At 51.6% G+C, this 15352-nt stretch overlaps 1 protein-coding gene across 1 annotated transcript; it reads left to right on the top strand.

The window, feature by feature from the left end:
* Positions 1–7604: 7604 nt before the first annotated feature.
* On the top strand, positions 7605–11511 carry LOC112901510 (cellulose synthase-like protein H1). The gene is made up of 9 exons (XM_025970441.1): positions 7605–7937; positions 8020–8347; positions 8457–8582; positions 8719–8838; positions 8917–9129; positions 9724–9856; positions 10013–10200; positions 10322–10672; positions 10742–11511. The coding sequence occupies exons 1-9, from the start codon at positions 7666–7668 to the stop codon at positions 11303–11305; spliced, it is 2295 nt and encodes a 764-aa protein (XP_025826226.1). The 5' UTR covers positions 7605–7665; the 3' UTR covers positions 11306–11511.
* The last annotated feature ends 3841 nt before the right edge of the window (positions 11512–15352 follow it).

Raw genomic sequence — 15352 nt, 5'->3', positions numbered from 1 at the left:
CCACGATCAACTCCCTTGCTCCCAGCTGCAGCAGCATCGATAATTGCCGCATATATATTGATTATCGGCCTTAATCGTATGAAAATCGGCCTTAATCGCATGAGTTAGTGTATGGTAACGGGTAGTTAGATAAAAATATTTTTTTCCTAAGCAAACTATTGTTGCTTTCAACATGTGATAACATTCTGGAATCAAGAGAAGGTCTAGTTTTTTATAAAAATAAGTTCTCTACTTTTTATAAATTTTTTTAAATTTTTGAATTTTTCATTGAAATCTAGCGAAATTCCAGTCGGTTTACGTTCTCAGCTAGCATCGGTAACGATAAATTTCACCGATAATCGCGATTATCGAGCGGTTTTGTATTCCCTGGAAGGGACTGATTGGAAGTTGGAGTGGAAGGGAGGCGAGCTGTGCCGGTAGAGAAATTTTTCTCAAGTAATTTGCGCAGGCGGTTCCGACGTACTCCATTAGCTGCTTTTTATTGCCAATTGATACATGCAAGAAGATGCGACAAGTTATTGCTAATACTGATGGGGAAGCTCTACAGATAACCTTCATATTCACTGGTTGCGATGGGAGCGTCGCGTACGTCCGAAATATCAGGGTGGCATGGGCTTTCGTGACCTTAAATTATTCAATCTAGCAATGCTTGGTAAGCAAGGCTGGCGCCTCATGACACGGCCGGAGTCATTGTACGACGTACTCCACTCACACCTTCCGTCACATCGGATAGACATGGAGAGGAGCGTCTGCGGCCCCGGGCAATGCACAGGAAACACCTGGGGCGATGCACAGAGATTGGGAGAGACCTCGGAACATCCCGGGGTCCCTCGAGTAGGACCCCGGGTGACGACAGTCCTGGCCCACGGCGCAGGACCCTGCCTGGCGGGCGGGCGCCACCAGCAGGCCGGCGCCCCCTTATCAGGCGCCGCATTCACACTTAAGGCGGTAAGCCTCTTTCCAGGGCACACGGGGAAGGCTATAAATAGAATAGACAGGCAATGTGTAAAGGGATCAAATCCAATCGACCCGAACTCAGATTCAACTGAATACAACTATCAGCTTCACACAGGACGTAGGGTGTTAGCTCATAGCGGCTCGAACCTGTCTAAACCCCTTTGTCTCCTGATCGTCACACGGCCGGAATCCTATTGGGTGTTGCACCCCTGGCTTGAATCTCTAAACGGGGGTTCCCACGAATCCTTGCTTGCGGTACTCACCCACCGTCAGCTGGCGTGCTAGGTAGGGGGTGTTGGCGCGTAGGATCTCTGTCCCCGACGAAGAACCTTAAAAAAAACCATGGCGAATCGCTCTTACTGTTCCGATGGTGAGAGCAACGGTGATCATGCCCCCCGAAGGGGGCCATCCAATGGCCGCCTAGCGCAGGGGTGGTGGAATCACATCCCCTCGCACCAGGCGGGCGCCAGCCAACGTCAATCATCACAGCGCCGCCTTGACTTGACGCTCCCAAGTCCACCTCCGGAGGCACTGCCTCCGCCAATATCAGGTTCGCCTAGTTCCGGGGTTGAGGCTCAGAAGTGGGCGGTCCTGCAAGCGTCCCAGGCATGAGGGCGCCTCAACCTCGGCGGCGTTCCCCTTGGGGAAGCACTGGTGGCAGCCCGTGCGCTCCTGCGCCACCCCCTGGTGAGAGCAGAGCCCGAAACGCCCAAGGGGAAGTGGTTCGATGAGCTAGCCAGTCTTGTCGGGAAGGCAAGCTCGAGGCCGGGGGGCTCAGGGCTCCCGCACTATCGTTGAAGGTCCCTCCCGTGGGGACTCCCGGCCGCCGTCGCAGCAGCCCACTCCGGGCTGATCACGCAATGGCGGGTCACGCGACTTGCGCTCCCGCCTCAACAAGAAGAGAGCCAGCGAAGACGCCCAGACTACCCTCGAGCGTACATGTGAGGGGCGTCGAGAGGATGAGGAGGATCACGCCTCCTCCGGCTCCCTCGCGCAGGGAAACTAGGGGCGGTGTGGCTCCGCCGACTGCGACGATATTGGACCCTACGGGCCGGGTGCTGGGCCTTCACTGCGGACTTGCGGTGGGTCGACAGCCCACCAAGTTCCGGTTAGATATCCCGAAGAAGTACGGTGGTATGATTGACCCTGAGGAGTTCCTCTAGATCTACACCACGGCCATCCAGGCTGCCGGTGGTGGACGAACTGTGCCAACGGTTTGTCAACCCAGGCGGCGTCTCGGGCTCTCGGCCTCGCGTGGCTTCCCGAAACAGCTGAGCTGATGCGACCCCGAGTTGCAGGGCCCGAGCTGACAGGCCCCAAGTTGCAGCAACTACGCAAGCTGCTCGCGCGTTGTCGACTCAAAACCTCAAAAAAGCTAAGTATTTAATCGTCTAATTGCTAATTGCTAAGTCACCTCCACTCCTTGCTTATAGTTGCGTAAAGTACCTGAGTAGCATAAGCCCCAATCCGTGAAACCTCGTCTCTTCTGTGACGCCTAAAATCTCCATGCGTGCATAAGTATCCGCTCTCTGCGCTACGAGCCACGGCTAAACAAGGACTAGGCGCTTGAGCGTAATGGACTAGTTATCCGTGGAAATTATAAGATATTTGTTGTCAGGAGACATGCCCCTTTTCCATGAGCAGTGCCCCCGTATCTCTCTTCCAAAGCCAGAGAATGGGCCTCGTACCAAGGCAAGGGACCATATTTCTCGCTCGAATTAAGAAATTAAACTAATCTAGTATTCCGTTCACTTGTGGCTAATCAAATTAAAATGCTAGTTTGAGTTTTGCGGTATATGCAACGCAGGTGCGCAGGTAAATGTACGTCTGCACCCAACGTTCCAAGCCACTACATGGTGGGGCTGCTTGTGCATATACGAGCCGCATGAGCACTGAGGCGTGGCAACGCCACCATGTTCAGCAACCCGCATGCATACCTGTGTGCCCTCGGGGAGTCGGGGAAGCCTTGGTCCCCGTGCCGTTCTCCGAAAGCGTTCAGCCGCTGCACTGCTTACCGCTCCCGGGACGTTGGCAGCCTGCAACAGACGACGCGGAGCTCCTATTCCCCTGAGGGCCCAAGGTGGCTTGCCCCAACGTGGGGCCCGGGGGCTGTCCTAGGATCTCTGTCCGCCAGCGCCGGCGTGGATGACGGCAGCAGCTCACGCTAGTGCGATAACAACCACAGTGGCGTCCGACCATCAGCGATGACGAGGACGAAAAGACTAGACCGATGGTACCTGGGGCTTCGCCGAACCATGGTGATGGTGGCGGCGCGGCTACACCGGGGGCTCGACAACATTAACACCACTTGGAACCGCTTCGGCGGCAAAGCCGACTCCGGTTGCACTAAAGCCCGCTTCGGCGGCAAAGCTGACTCCGATCGCACCAAAGCTGACTCCAGTCGCACTAAGCCGAATCTGGTAGCACTAAAGCCTACTCTGGCGGCAAAGCTGACTCCAGTCGCACCAAAGCCGACTTTGGTCGCACCAAAACCCGCTCCGGCAGCAAAGCCGACTCCGGTCGCACTAAGCCGACTCTAGTCGCACCAACGCCCGCTCCGGCGGCAAAGCCGACTCCGGTTGCACGAAATCTCGCTTCGGCGGCAAAGCTAACTCCGGTCGCACCAAAGCCCGCTCCAGCGGCAAAGCCGACTCCGGTCGCACAAAAGCCGACTCCGGTTGCACTAAAGCCCACTACAGCGGCAAAGCCGACTCCGGTCACATCAAAGCTAAGTCTGGTCACACTAAGCCGACTACCGGTCGCATTAAGCCCACTCCGGTGGCTCATTCTGGCAGAAAGCCAACCCCAGGTCCGGAGAGGTAGAGTGTTAGTCGAAGTACCGTCCACCTCAGGATTGGCCTCACACCTAGCCTTCGGTGTCTTCGACTAGATATGGGGCCGGGGCTAGTGTCAGCGCTAAGGTAATGGGGGTCCCCGCAGCCCTGGATAGATCAAGAATAAATGGGCTAAAAGGCCCTCCTGGGCCATTAGCATTAATGGACCAAACTGAGGCGCCTCCTAGAGGACCCGAGACCGTGGAAGGCCAAGCGCCTCCCCGGGATAGGGCGGTTTCTTCGTGGAGAGTCAGGCGCATTTAGTGCGCCCGCCTGCTACAATTGGGCGAGATCCGTGGGCAGCACGCCTTCCTTGTAAAACAGCATGATTACGGGGGAGGCGTGCTCTCAAACGGCGTGGCAACTGGGACAGAGGGTGCCTCCCCTCCCGGGTCACGTCGCGTCATCTGGCGATGGACGGTGGGGTGGCCCCCGCCACTTACACCTCCTGTCACATCGGATAGACATGGAGAGGAGCATCTGCGGCCCCGAGCAACGTACAGGAAAGATTCCGGGTGATGCACAAAGCCCAGGAGAGACCTCAGAAGATCCCGTGGTTCCTTGAGGAGGACCCCGGGTAACAACAGTCCTGGCCCACGGCGCAAGACCCTGCCTGGTGGGCGGGAGCCACATGCAGGCCGACGCCCTCTCATCAGGCGCCGCATTCACACTTAAGGTGGTAAGCCTCTTTCCGAGGCCCACAGGGAAGGCTATAAATAGAATAGACAGGCAATGTGTAAAGGGATTGAATCCAATCGACCCGAACTCAGATTCAACTGAATACAACTACCTGCTCCACACAGGACGTAGGGTGTTACGCTCACATCAGCCTGAACCTGTCTAAACTACTTTGTCTCCTGATCGTCACAAGGTCGGAATCCTACTGCGTGTTACATCCCTGGCTGAATGTCTAAACGGGGATTCCCACGAATCCCTGCTTGGTGTACTCACCCACCGTCAGCACAATCTCAACCGAGTAGAGTAGCTTGTTTCAGGGAGTGGCCAGTGGAACGAGGAAGTGGTACGGGCGTCCTTCATCGGAATTGATGCCGATGCGATTCTACGAACCCCGGTTAGGGGGCTAGGAGAGGATTTATGGGCCTGGGAGCCGGGAAAGCATGGGATCTACTCGGTTAAATTTGTCTACAAGCTCCTGGATACCAGAAGACAGCAACTTGAGGATGTGGAAGCTGTGGTAACTTCAGGAGATGAGTCGTGGTACCGCATTTGGAAGCTTGATGTGCCCCCCAAAGTGAGGGTGTTCTTGTGGAGAGTGATCCATAAATTCCTGCCGGCTAAACAGGTGCTACATAGGAGACATATTGAACCTGTGGCAACCTGTGACACATGTGGGGGCAAGGAGGAATCAATTGAGCATGTGTTGATGGATTGCACAATTGCTAAGATCTTTTGGGAACAGATGAAGGAACTAACTAGGGTGAAATTACCTAGGCTACACATGGGCACGAGACTTGTTGGTGCTTGGGACAGTGAAAGAGAGAGCTATTATCATTCGCGGCATGTGGTCCCTCTGGATGCAGCGCAACAAGCGAAGATATGGAGAAGCCGGTATGCCTATTAGGCAGGCGGTGATCTGGGTCAGGGATGTAGCCTTTGATCTCTGGCAGATTCTACACCATCCAATGCAAACCAAGCCAAGAATGGAGCAGCCGAGGTGGGCAAGACCAGAGCGGGGCTGGATAAAATGCAATGTGGATGCTGCGTTTCATGCCGAGACCGGGCGAGGTGCAACAGGAGGTGTTCTACGTGACGACGAAGGCAGGTTCCTGGAAGCACAAGCTATAGCGTATAATCACTGCATGGACGCGTTGATGGCTGAAGCATATATATGCTTGCAGGGATGGTATGGTCCTGGCAGAGAGACATGGTGTTACTCGTCTATGTCTCGAGACTGATTGCCAGGAGTTCGCTGCCCTATGGGAGAACAGAGACAACAATCGGCCAGTGATAGCTCCAATTCTTATGGAGATTCAGGAGCGTAATCTACGTTTTCAAGACTTTACCGTTTTACATGCTAGCAGGCTCTGCAGTAGAGTAGCTGCGCATGCGCATCCTCCTGGTCGTGGTCTCCTGGATACCTACCTGGAGTCCTGGCTGGTCAAGCGCACCCCCGCGGACAGCGTAGCTGTCGTCAGCGATCACGTAGCACGGGGTGCGGCCGGCCCGAGCGGAACGGAACGGAGCGGCGCCAGTTGGCTTCTAGCCTCGCAGGCTTGGCTTGCTTTCTCCATCGCATGGCCTATCCTATCCGAGCTGCTGGTGCCTGTGTTGCCATGCATCCGGGCTGCAGGGGCACGCATGCGGACGCATCACGGCACCGCCCGTTGCTGCGCGCGCACATACGGCGCCCGGGGATTCGGTGGCGCGCGAGCCCGGCGAGCGTCACGACGGCGGCGGACGTCGGGAGGGCCCCGTACGGCCACGCGATCGCCCGGCGACGTTGCCGTAGCGGCTAGCAAGGGGACCAGTGCAAGCTAGCTATGGATATGCGCCTCTCTCCCTCCCTCCCTCTCTCTCTCTATACCGAGCACCCCCAGCTGACCCTTTTTTCGTGGCCGTCGAGCAAGTGAGGCAGGGCGTCCTTCTAGAAGGACCAGGAAGTTCCAGGGAGTAACTGTCCACTCGATTACCGGACGTCGATCGCTTGCAGGCTTGCAGCCGCGACGCATCGATCCTCCGCCCACCACACGAGCCGTGGCAAACCGACAAATTAAACAGAAGGGTGGAGCACGGCCAGCGCGCCGACCAACCGGTCGAGGCCGCAGCCAGCTAGCGCGCGCGGTAGCGGCGCCACGCCGGCCGGCTACCACCCGATCGTTGACGCCGGCCACCGTCAGACTGGATACGAATCGGGATCGCTACTCGATCGACGACGGCCGCTAGCGCCCGCCGCCCCGCCGCCTGTGGTCGCCGATCGCGCCGTGCGCGGCTCGGCTCTTCGCCCGTGCCAATTGCCAAGGGAACGATCAAGAGGCGCTCTTGGACTCTCCAACGAACACTCCAGCACCGGGCAGCTATTTTCCGCTAAAAAACGCACGCGGCTTTATGTGCTTGTCCTGATGCAGAGGCAGTCATGCCGGCAAGCGGCAATTGCTATATGGTATCCCTGCTGATGCTGACTTGATTTGGGAGCATACGGTTACAGATAACATAAACTATCGAAGTTGGACATAAACTGAGTAATTTGTAACGCACAGGATCTCCGAAAGTTATATTTATTTTGGATCATTGTGTCAATCTAAAAACTTGATAAAATAAACTAGAATAATATTGTATGTAATTAATTTAAGAGGAGAAATAAACTAGAATAGTATGCCACGTAATTATTTAGTTGACCCTAAAACACCATGAGTACCCACTTGCATCTCTGATCTCTAATCTTTTTATTAAATATATGCAGAAGAGCTACGTAAAAAATTGAATTACCTCGCGATGCACTTGAGTGCTCACCGGCCACCGCCACATTTTCTTTGGTGCTTAACCTACACACAGAAATTAGCCACCAGGATGCACTTAATTTTCCTGTTTTTTGTCCCTAACTTTTTTTCAATGACCACTTTAAGAGTTTATGGACTTATCCATATTTTTATGATAATAATTATAGAATTCCGAATTTAAGCACTTTGGGTGCACTTTACTCTGATAATTTTTACGATTAGAGTTTTCAAAAGGACGAAATAATTAAATGTTTTTGAGAAGCTACCATAATGTGCCAGGCGAAGCTAGATGCTTTATCCTTGGCTGCGCGCGTCTTTATATATACTCACCCGTGCTAGTTGGTTCTGTGTTTGCTTGTGTGGGTCTCGCGCTGCTATTGCTCAGAGCCGAGCGACCGAGTCTGCTCGACGCGGCCATGGCCAGCGCCAAGAAGCTGCCGCTGCAGGAGAGGGTCCCGCTCGCCCGCACGGCGTGGAAGCTGGCCGACCTCGCCGTGCTCTCCCTGCTCCTGGCCCTCCTCGCCCGCCGCGCAGCCACGCTGCTGGCGGGTGCGGCGCCGTCGTGCACGTGGTGCTGGCTCGCCGCGCTCGTCTGCGAGGCGTGGTTCACCGTCGTGTGGCTCCTTAACGTGAACGGCAAGTGGAACCCCGTCCGGTTCGACACCCACCCCGAACGCCTCGCAGAAAGGTAGCAACGCAACGTCACGCAAGCTGTTCAAGACTTGGTTTTCCTGAAAAAACGTGTGCGTTTAAATGTTGCGTTGCCACAGGATCGACGAGCTGCCGGCGGTGGACATGTTCGTGACGACGGCGGACCCGAAGCTGGAGCCGCCGGCGGTGACGGTGAACACGGTGCTGTCGCTGCTCGCGCTGGACTACCCGGCGGGCAAGCTGGCGTGCTATATCTCCGACGACGGCTGCTCGCCGCTGACGTTGTTCGCGCTGCGCGAGGCCGCCGAGTTCGCCAAGCTCTGGGTGCCGTTCTGCAGGAAGCACGGCGTCAGCGTCCGGGCCCCCTTCGTCTACTTCTCCTCCGCCGGCCCAGAGCGCGGCGGCGCGGCCGGTGGCGAGTTCCAGCGCGACTGGACAGCCATGAAGGTCAGCAACTAGCCACTGTTCACGCTGTCGTCATCGTTGCAGGTTCACTTTATCAGTTGCACAGTGTCTGATCGTGTGTTCACGGCCGTTTTCCCTGACGCGGACGCAGAGCGAGTACGAGAAGCTGGCCAGCCGGATCGAGAACGCCGACGAGGAATCTCTGGTCCGGCGCGGCGCCGGCGAGTTCGCCAAGTTCGTGGGCGCTGACCGCAGGGACCATCCGACCATAATCAAGGTTGCGACGAATTTGAGCTTTGTTGTTGGACGAGCAGCTACATACACATACTCCTACATGCCAAAAACAAATGTGAAATGAATCATGCCGATCCATGTCTGACTCGGCCACGTTCTTGTGCCGAGAGCGCGTGCAGGTCCTGCGGGACAGCTGCAGGGAAGGGGACGGCACCGGAGTCCCAAGCCTCGTATACATCTCCCGGGAGAAGAGCCCCAGGCACCACCACCACTTCAAGGCCGGGGCCATGAACGTCCTGGTACACCATCTCCCCCGCATGCATGCTGATGTGGCATGAAGATAATAAGCTCACTCATGGAGCCACTACACTCTACAGACGAGGGTGTCAGCAGTGCTGACCAACGCGCCCGTCATGCTGAACGTGGACTGCGACATGTTCGCGAACAACCCGCAGGTGGCCCTCCACGCTATGTGCCTCCTCCTCGGCTTCGACGATGAGGTCCACAGCGGCTTCGCGCAGGCGCCACAGAAGTTCTACGGCGCCCTCAAGGACGATCCCTTCGGCAACCAATTGGAGGTTATCTACGAGGTACTACTTGATTCACAGATCATCTCACTATCAATCACTATCATAGTACTCCCTCCGTTCTAAATTATTAGCCATATACAAATAGAGAACTTTTACGGCGCACAATACGACCATGTACTACTGCCTGAAAAGGACTCGCATGATGGTCAAGATTTTTCTATAGCAGTGAAACATTGATCAGTAGTATGAGGTAGTATATTTAGGTAGTATAGGTAATATAAGGATAATATGAGAAAAATTATTTCACCACAAGATTTCACCCCTGATGCAACGGTCTAAAAAGTGTTGCAATATACAAAAAATGGTTGCAATAGACAAAATTGTAAAAAAATTTATTAAAATTACCCTTAATTTATAAGTTACTAATGATAACCTTACTCCTTATAATGAACCGTTGGATCTTTTCTATACTACATGCTACCAAGTAGTAGTATTGTGCGCTATAAAAAGGACTATGCATAATACATAGTTCTCCGCCGCAGGTAGAGTATTAGCAGTGCAATTGATTCTGCATTATTACTTTTTTTAATGTGCGTGCTGGAATTGGTGTGAGCTGACATCGGCAAACTTGTCTGGTGTGCTTGGTGAGTTCAGAAGCTTGGATTCGGAATCGCTGGGCTTCAGGGCATGTTTTACGGTGGGACGGGTTGCTTTCACCGCAGGAAAGTCATCTACGGCGTGCCACCGGAGCCCACCACGGACGTGCAGCAACCAACAAGGATGAGAGGTGAAATCTTTTGGAGAACTTGTACGCTGATGCTTTTTATTTGTAAGAAGACAATGGAACAATAAAAAAAATCCCAAACTGCTGCATCAACATGGATGCTCAGAGCCGTACCTGTATTTTCTTACACTTACACCCCAACCGGTTGTGCTCTGCCAGGCTCACCATCTTACAAGGAGCTTCAGAAGATGTTTGGCAGCTCGAAAGAACTGATCGAGTCGGCGAGGGGCATCATTTCAGGAGAGATGTTCGCCGCAGCGGCATCGGCAGATCTATCGAGCCGCATCGATGCGGCGAAAGAAGTTTCCTCCTGCAGCTACGAGGCTGGCACAAGTTGGGGCCAGGAGGTACTTATTTGCCACTGTCCATCTTCACAACATCTTGCAGGTTTTGCTACAGGGAAGAAGCAGCACGCGTCGTGTCTCTGTATTGCAGGTTTCGCTACAGTACCTCACCATGTCATTGCAGGTTGGCTGGGTCTACGGGTCGATGACGGAGGACATCCTGACGGGGCAGCGGATCCACGCTGCCGGCTGGAGATCGGCGCTTCTGAACACCGACCCGCCGGCGTTCCTCGGCGGCGCGCCGACCGGAGGGCCGGCCAGCCTCACACAGTACAAGAGGTGGGCGACGGGCCTGCTGGAGATCATCATCAGCCGGAACAACCCAATCCTCCAGTGCATCTCCAGGCGTCTCGAGCTCCGGCAGTGCCTCGCCTACCTAGTCATCGACGTGTGGCCGCTCAGGGCGCCTTTCGAGCTGTGCTACGCCCTGCTGGGACCTTACTGCCTCCTCGCAAACCGTTCCTTCCTGCCAAAGGCAGTAACCTTCGATCACCAGTGACATTTCATTGCAACTGTTCATCTGAAATGTTATCTTCTTCTGCAGGCATCAGAGCCGGGTTTCCTGATCCCGCTAGCCCTGTTCCTGACCTACAACGTGTACAACCTCGCCGAGTACATGGAGTGCCGGCTCTCGGCGCGCGCGTGGTGGAACAACCACCGGATGCAGCGCATCGTCTCGTGCTCCGCCTGGCTGCTCGCGTTCCTCACCGTGGTGCTCAAGACCCTGGGCCTCTCCGAGACGGTGTTCGAGGTCACCCGCAAGGAGCAGGGCCAGGGCGCCGCGCCCGACGGCGGCGGCGACGACGGCGCCGACCCGGGGCGGTTCACCTTCGACTCGTCGCCGGTGTTTGTCCCGCCTACGGCGCTCACGATCCTGGCCGTCGTCGCTCTCGCCGTCGGGGCGTGGAGGGCGGTCGCCGGCGCGGCGGCGGCAGGCGGCGGGCCCGGCGCCGGGGAGTTCGTGTGCTGCGGCTGGCTGGTACTCTGCTCATGGCCGTTCGTGAGGGGGCTCGCCGGAGGCGAGGGGAGCTACGGGATCCCCTGGAGCGTCAGGATCAAGGCCGGTCTGCTCGTGGCCGCGTTCGTGCACTTGTGCACGAGGAATTGAGCACCTCTGAACACGCGTGCGGTTTGGCTTGGCCCCTCTGAAGCTCTGATCAGAACTACAATGGTCGATGACTCGATGGGACTGGTAAAAGAAGCTGAAACCATTTGAGAAACCACAGCATGTTTTGCATCAGAATGTACTTGCATGATCTGTACAGAATTCTTGCAGGAGGTTAATAAAGCAGAGATTAGCTACTTCTTCTCAAAGGGGGTAACTGAATGCATGGCCGCGATGTCCAGAGACTGAGCGGAGGCCGGAAAGGGCAGAACTGGGCCCAAGTGATCCACTGACTCAAGCAAAGCACGCAAAAGCCCAGTGACATTATCCCATGCGATGAGAAACCATTTTCTGCGGGTTGTTCTCACTCTAGTTTAATCCCACAATGGAGAGCCAGTGAGGCGCCGCCGAGCTGAAATGGGCGGCCGAGCGAGTGGCAGACGTACCCCATGAAGGCACACTCAGAGCACGAGGACATAGCTCGTGTGCTGGTGGCACGGTGCGTGGCATGCGCACCTAGCATTTCAAAATTGGATTGCACACAAAACAGCCACCAGTGTCCATCCATCAGGCACACGGGGCCAAGCGATCTCTCTCCGTGATAGACCGCGCGCCCTATGCTTGCTTTGCTTTGCGACCCCGTGGCGGCGCGGTGCCACGTGTCTGGGCTGCTATCTGCACGCGGTGCAGACATGCGCCTGAGCTTGCTGACCGACAAAAAACAAGCAGAAGCGTGCGTGTCACCGGGGCTAATCCACCAGATAGAACACCATATGCTTGGCATTTTTTTTTGTATAGACCATTTGCTCTAACACGAAACTAAAGGGACGTTTGGATGGATGGCGAGCTCAGCTCATACTGTTTTGGCAGCTTTTGGGGGTTGCTGCAGCGAGTAAGACTAACTTTAAAGGGCAACATGCAAATGCATATGAAGCAATATAATATCATAAAATGCATGACGCTGGACACTGTGCATTGCAAAAACGAATCTCCAAAGGAGCATGCATATCTAACATATATTTTGCACTTGTGGAGAGAGGGAATGTAAAAATACATCCTCTCTCTCTTCAACGCATCTCTGCACACACCAACCGTCAAGAAGCGGAAGACGACTCCGGCCTGGCGAAAAGAGTGAATCTAGTTCGCTCCGGGGAGAGTAGTCAACTGACGGAGCCCGATGCATGTCCCCCGTTGGAGCTCCTCATTTTTGCATACCGCATGCATTCACTGTACACGGTACGCACAGTGCCTTTTGCAAATGCATTCGCATGAGGCCCGTTGAAATCAGTCTAACCAGTCACGTTTGCATTCTGAGATGCCGGTCACCATGATACAACGATAGTGTAAACCCACTTCGGTCGCCCCCCAAGGTTCAATTCAAACCTTCCTCCATCTTCCTCTGCTCCGGCGAGTTAATCTCGAGCATGGAGTTGCAGTACTCAGTAGTCGTACCACCCACCCATCATCCTACAAGTTGGTGTCCAAATAGATTCTAGACTTTCCTTTTCATATTTCGTAAGACAAGTTAGATATTGTATTTGGCGTCCCTTTTTTTCCACCATCGGAGACCATTCTCACATGTTCACATTCAATTTTTTGCCCAAGCTTGGAATGTCACGAGCACCACGTTCCAACTATGCAGGTGCACGATTCTAACTTTCCCTTTTGCTGTGTCAACCTATTCTAGCCGACACTCGCAAAAAGGAAAAAAAAAACTATTCTAGCCGATGAAGTGAAACTCTTAGCTTGGCACTGCGTCGTAAATGGGTAGTAAAAGATCAAATTTTAGTCTAAATAATCTAAAGGCCGGATCCTATAAGGATCGAGCTATTATCTTATATAATTTTGAGCTAAAAATATAAACAATCAAGTTGAACTGTTAGATTGTGAAGAGAGCAATACGACCATGATCCGTTACCATCCATAGCTTCTTCTAAATTTCCTATCTTCTTCTTCAGGCATAAGGAATTGGTTTCATCATCTTATTAGCCTGGCCGGTCTGTTTCTGATGGTGTTCCGCCTGGTGCGGTTATATATCGTTTGAGGTGATGGTTCACGGAACCATCACCTGAAGTGTACGAGATTAAATTTCCCATGGAAGGACACGTGGCGGAAGATATTTGGACCGTCATTAAGCCTATTTATGGTTTAGTTGTCTCCGCACAGAGCGCAGTTCCATGCTTCCACCTAAAAAAAAGATTCAGTGCATGCAAAAGAAGACAATGATGATGACATCATCTACATCATACAAATTCAACACTAAAAAAGCTGTAAATATTAAATCAAGCATCCAAATTAAACTTGGATTGCATCATTATCTTTCTTATGATAAAATTTTCAAACCAAGACCACACTTACCTATGTTTGCACTGTATTTTAAAAATTATTTTTTAAATACTAAATAACTAATTTCTGCTACTGGGAATAAATATTTTAACAACACGAACAAATAATTATTTTTACAAATAAAAAGTTTAACATGGCGCAAAAAATAATATACTACGAACACAATGTTAAACATGACGAACATTTGATTGTATAGGATAAATAATGGAAATGAATATCACAAACCAATGAATCAATATCATCGAATAATTTAATCTGCAAAAGCGAACAAATGATTTGACATGCGAACAAATTAGTTACACGTAGGAAAATAATTTTACATGAAGAATAGATGCATCTTTATTAAAAAAAATTAATCTTATAAGCATATATACACGTGCTAAATAAGTTAGCATATAAAAAAATAAATCATTTCACACACAGATTTATAAATCTACAATACAAATAAATTAGTATAAATTGAGTATAACTCGTTCTTAAATATAGACAAATAGTTTTATACTAGAATTTATCATTCTTCATTGCGAATAAGTAGTTTAGATGGCAGTTAATCCAATCAAATATATATATATATATATATATATATAACAACACACTAATAAAAATGAATACAAATGATACAAACTATGAAAAAGAAGTATAAACTAGTTTAAAAAAGGAAAAGAAAAATCAAGATAAGAATAAAAAAGAAACATAAGTATAAGAAAATGAGAAAGGAAAAGGATTTTGTATATGCAGGCTTAGAATAAAAATAAAAAATATGAAAATAAAAATAAAATAATGAAGAAAAGGAATAAAAAAGAAGAAAGAAAAAGAAAGAGAAGAAAAAACAACTCTCATGACCTAAGCATAGGCTGCATGCATGCATGCATAATAAAGTCAGCAGCTATCTACGAAGTTGATGATATGCAGCATGCATGCGTAATAAACCAGTAGACATCTATGGAATCAAGGCGGGAGCTATTGTCTGCGCGTGGAAGGAAAATTACTTTTGGACCGAAATAATGTATCGGGTTGAATTGGGGCTGAACATTCCGAACAATTTTGTTAGGTTCAGACGAGTCGAAATCAGATAGATAGAGAGAAGTGAACTCGAGCTCAGCTTAATAACCTTAGAGTGATAAAGTGAGAGGGAGAGCAAGCCGAGTGAGCAAATGAGCAAATGGGGAAAAAGTTCTCTCCTTCAAACCCTAAGGATATATTTATATGGAGAAGGAGGTGGTTGTTTATAAATATTCCATTAGTAGAGTCAAATATTACAAGTTGATCCCTAAAATTTATAAAGAAGTCCCTAAAACTTACAAATAGGTCCCTAAATACCGCAACTTAGTCCCTAGACCTCATAAACAAATCCTTAAACCCCCAACATTAGCCCCTCAGCTATTTGGTCTTGGCTGGCACAACGAGGCAACGAGAGCGAGTAGCTGATTCTGTTAAAAGAGGCATATCCACCATCCGGACTCCGGTTGTAAGGAATATCCTTTGCAACCTAGAGATGTGCGCCTTACTAAAAACTCCATCGCAAAAATCTAGTGGAAAAAAAGGCATGGAGAAAAGAGCATGCACATGCTTCAACTTACACAAGTGCCAAATTTAGATCCTACAAAGCTTCAATTTTGCAGGCAGCTTTGCTCTTGAGCTTCGATCAACGAGTAGCTCCTTTTCCAAGCTTCAGACAGTAGGCTTTGCTCCAAGAGCCGATGT

Source organism: Panicum hallii, chromosome 7 (assembly GCF_002211085.1).
Source record: "Panicum hallii strain FIL2 chromosome 7, PHallii_v3.1, whole genome shotgun sequence".
In the NCBI taxonomy this organism is placed as follows: Eukaryota; Viridiplantae; Streptophyta; class Magnoliopsida; order Poales; family Poaceae; genus Panicum; species Panicum hallii.
The sequence above is the reverse complement of the archived record's forward strand: the minus strand, read 5'-3'. Positions and strand labels throughout refer to the sequence as shown.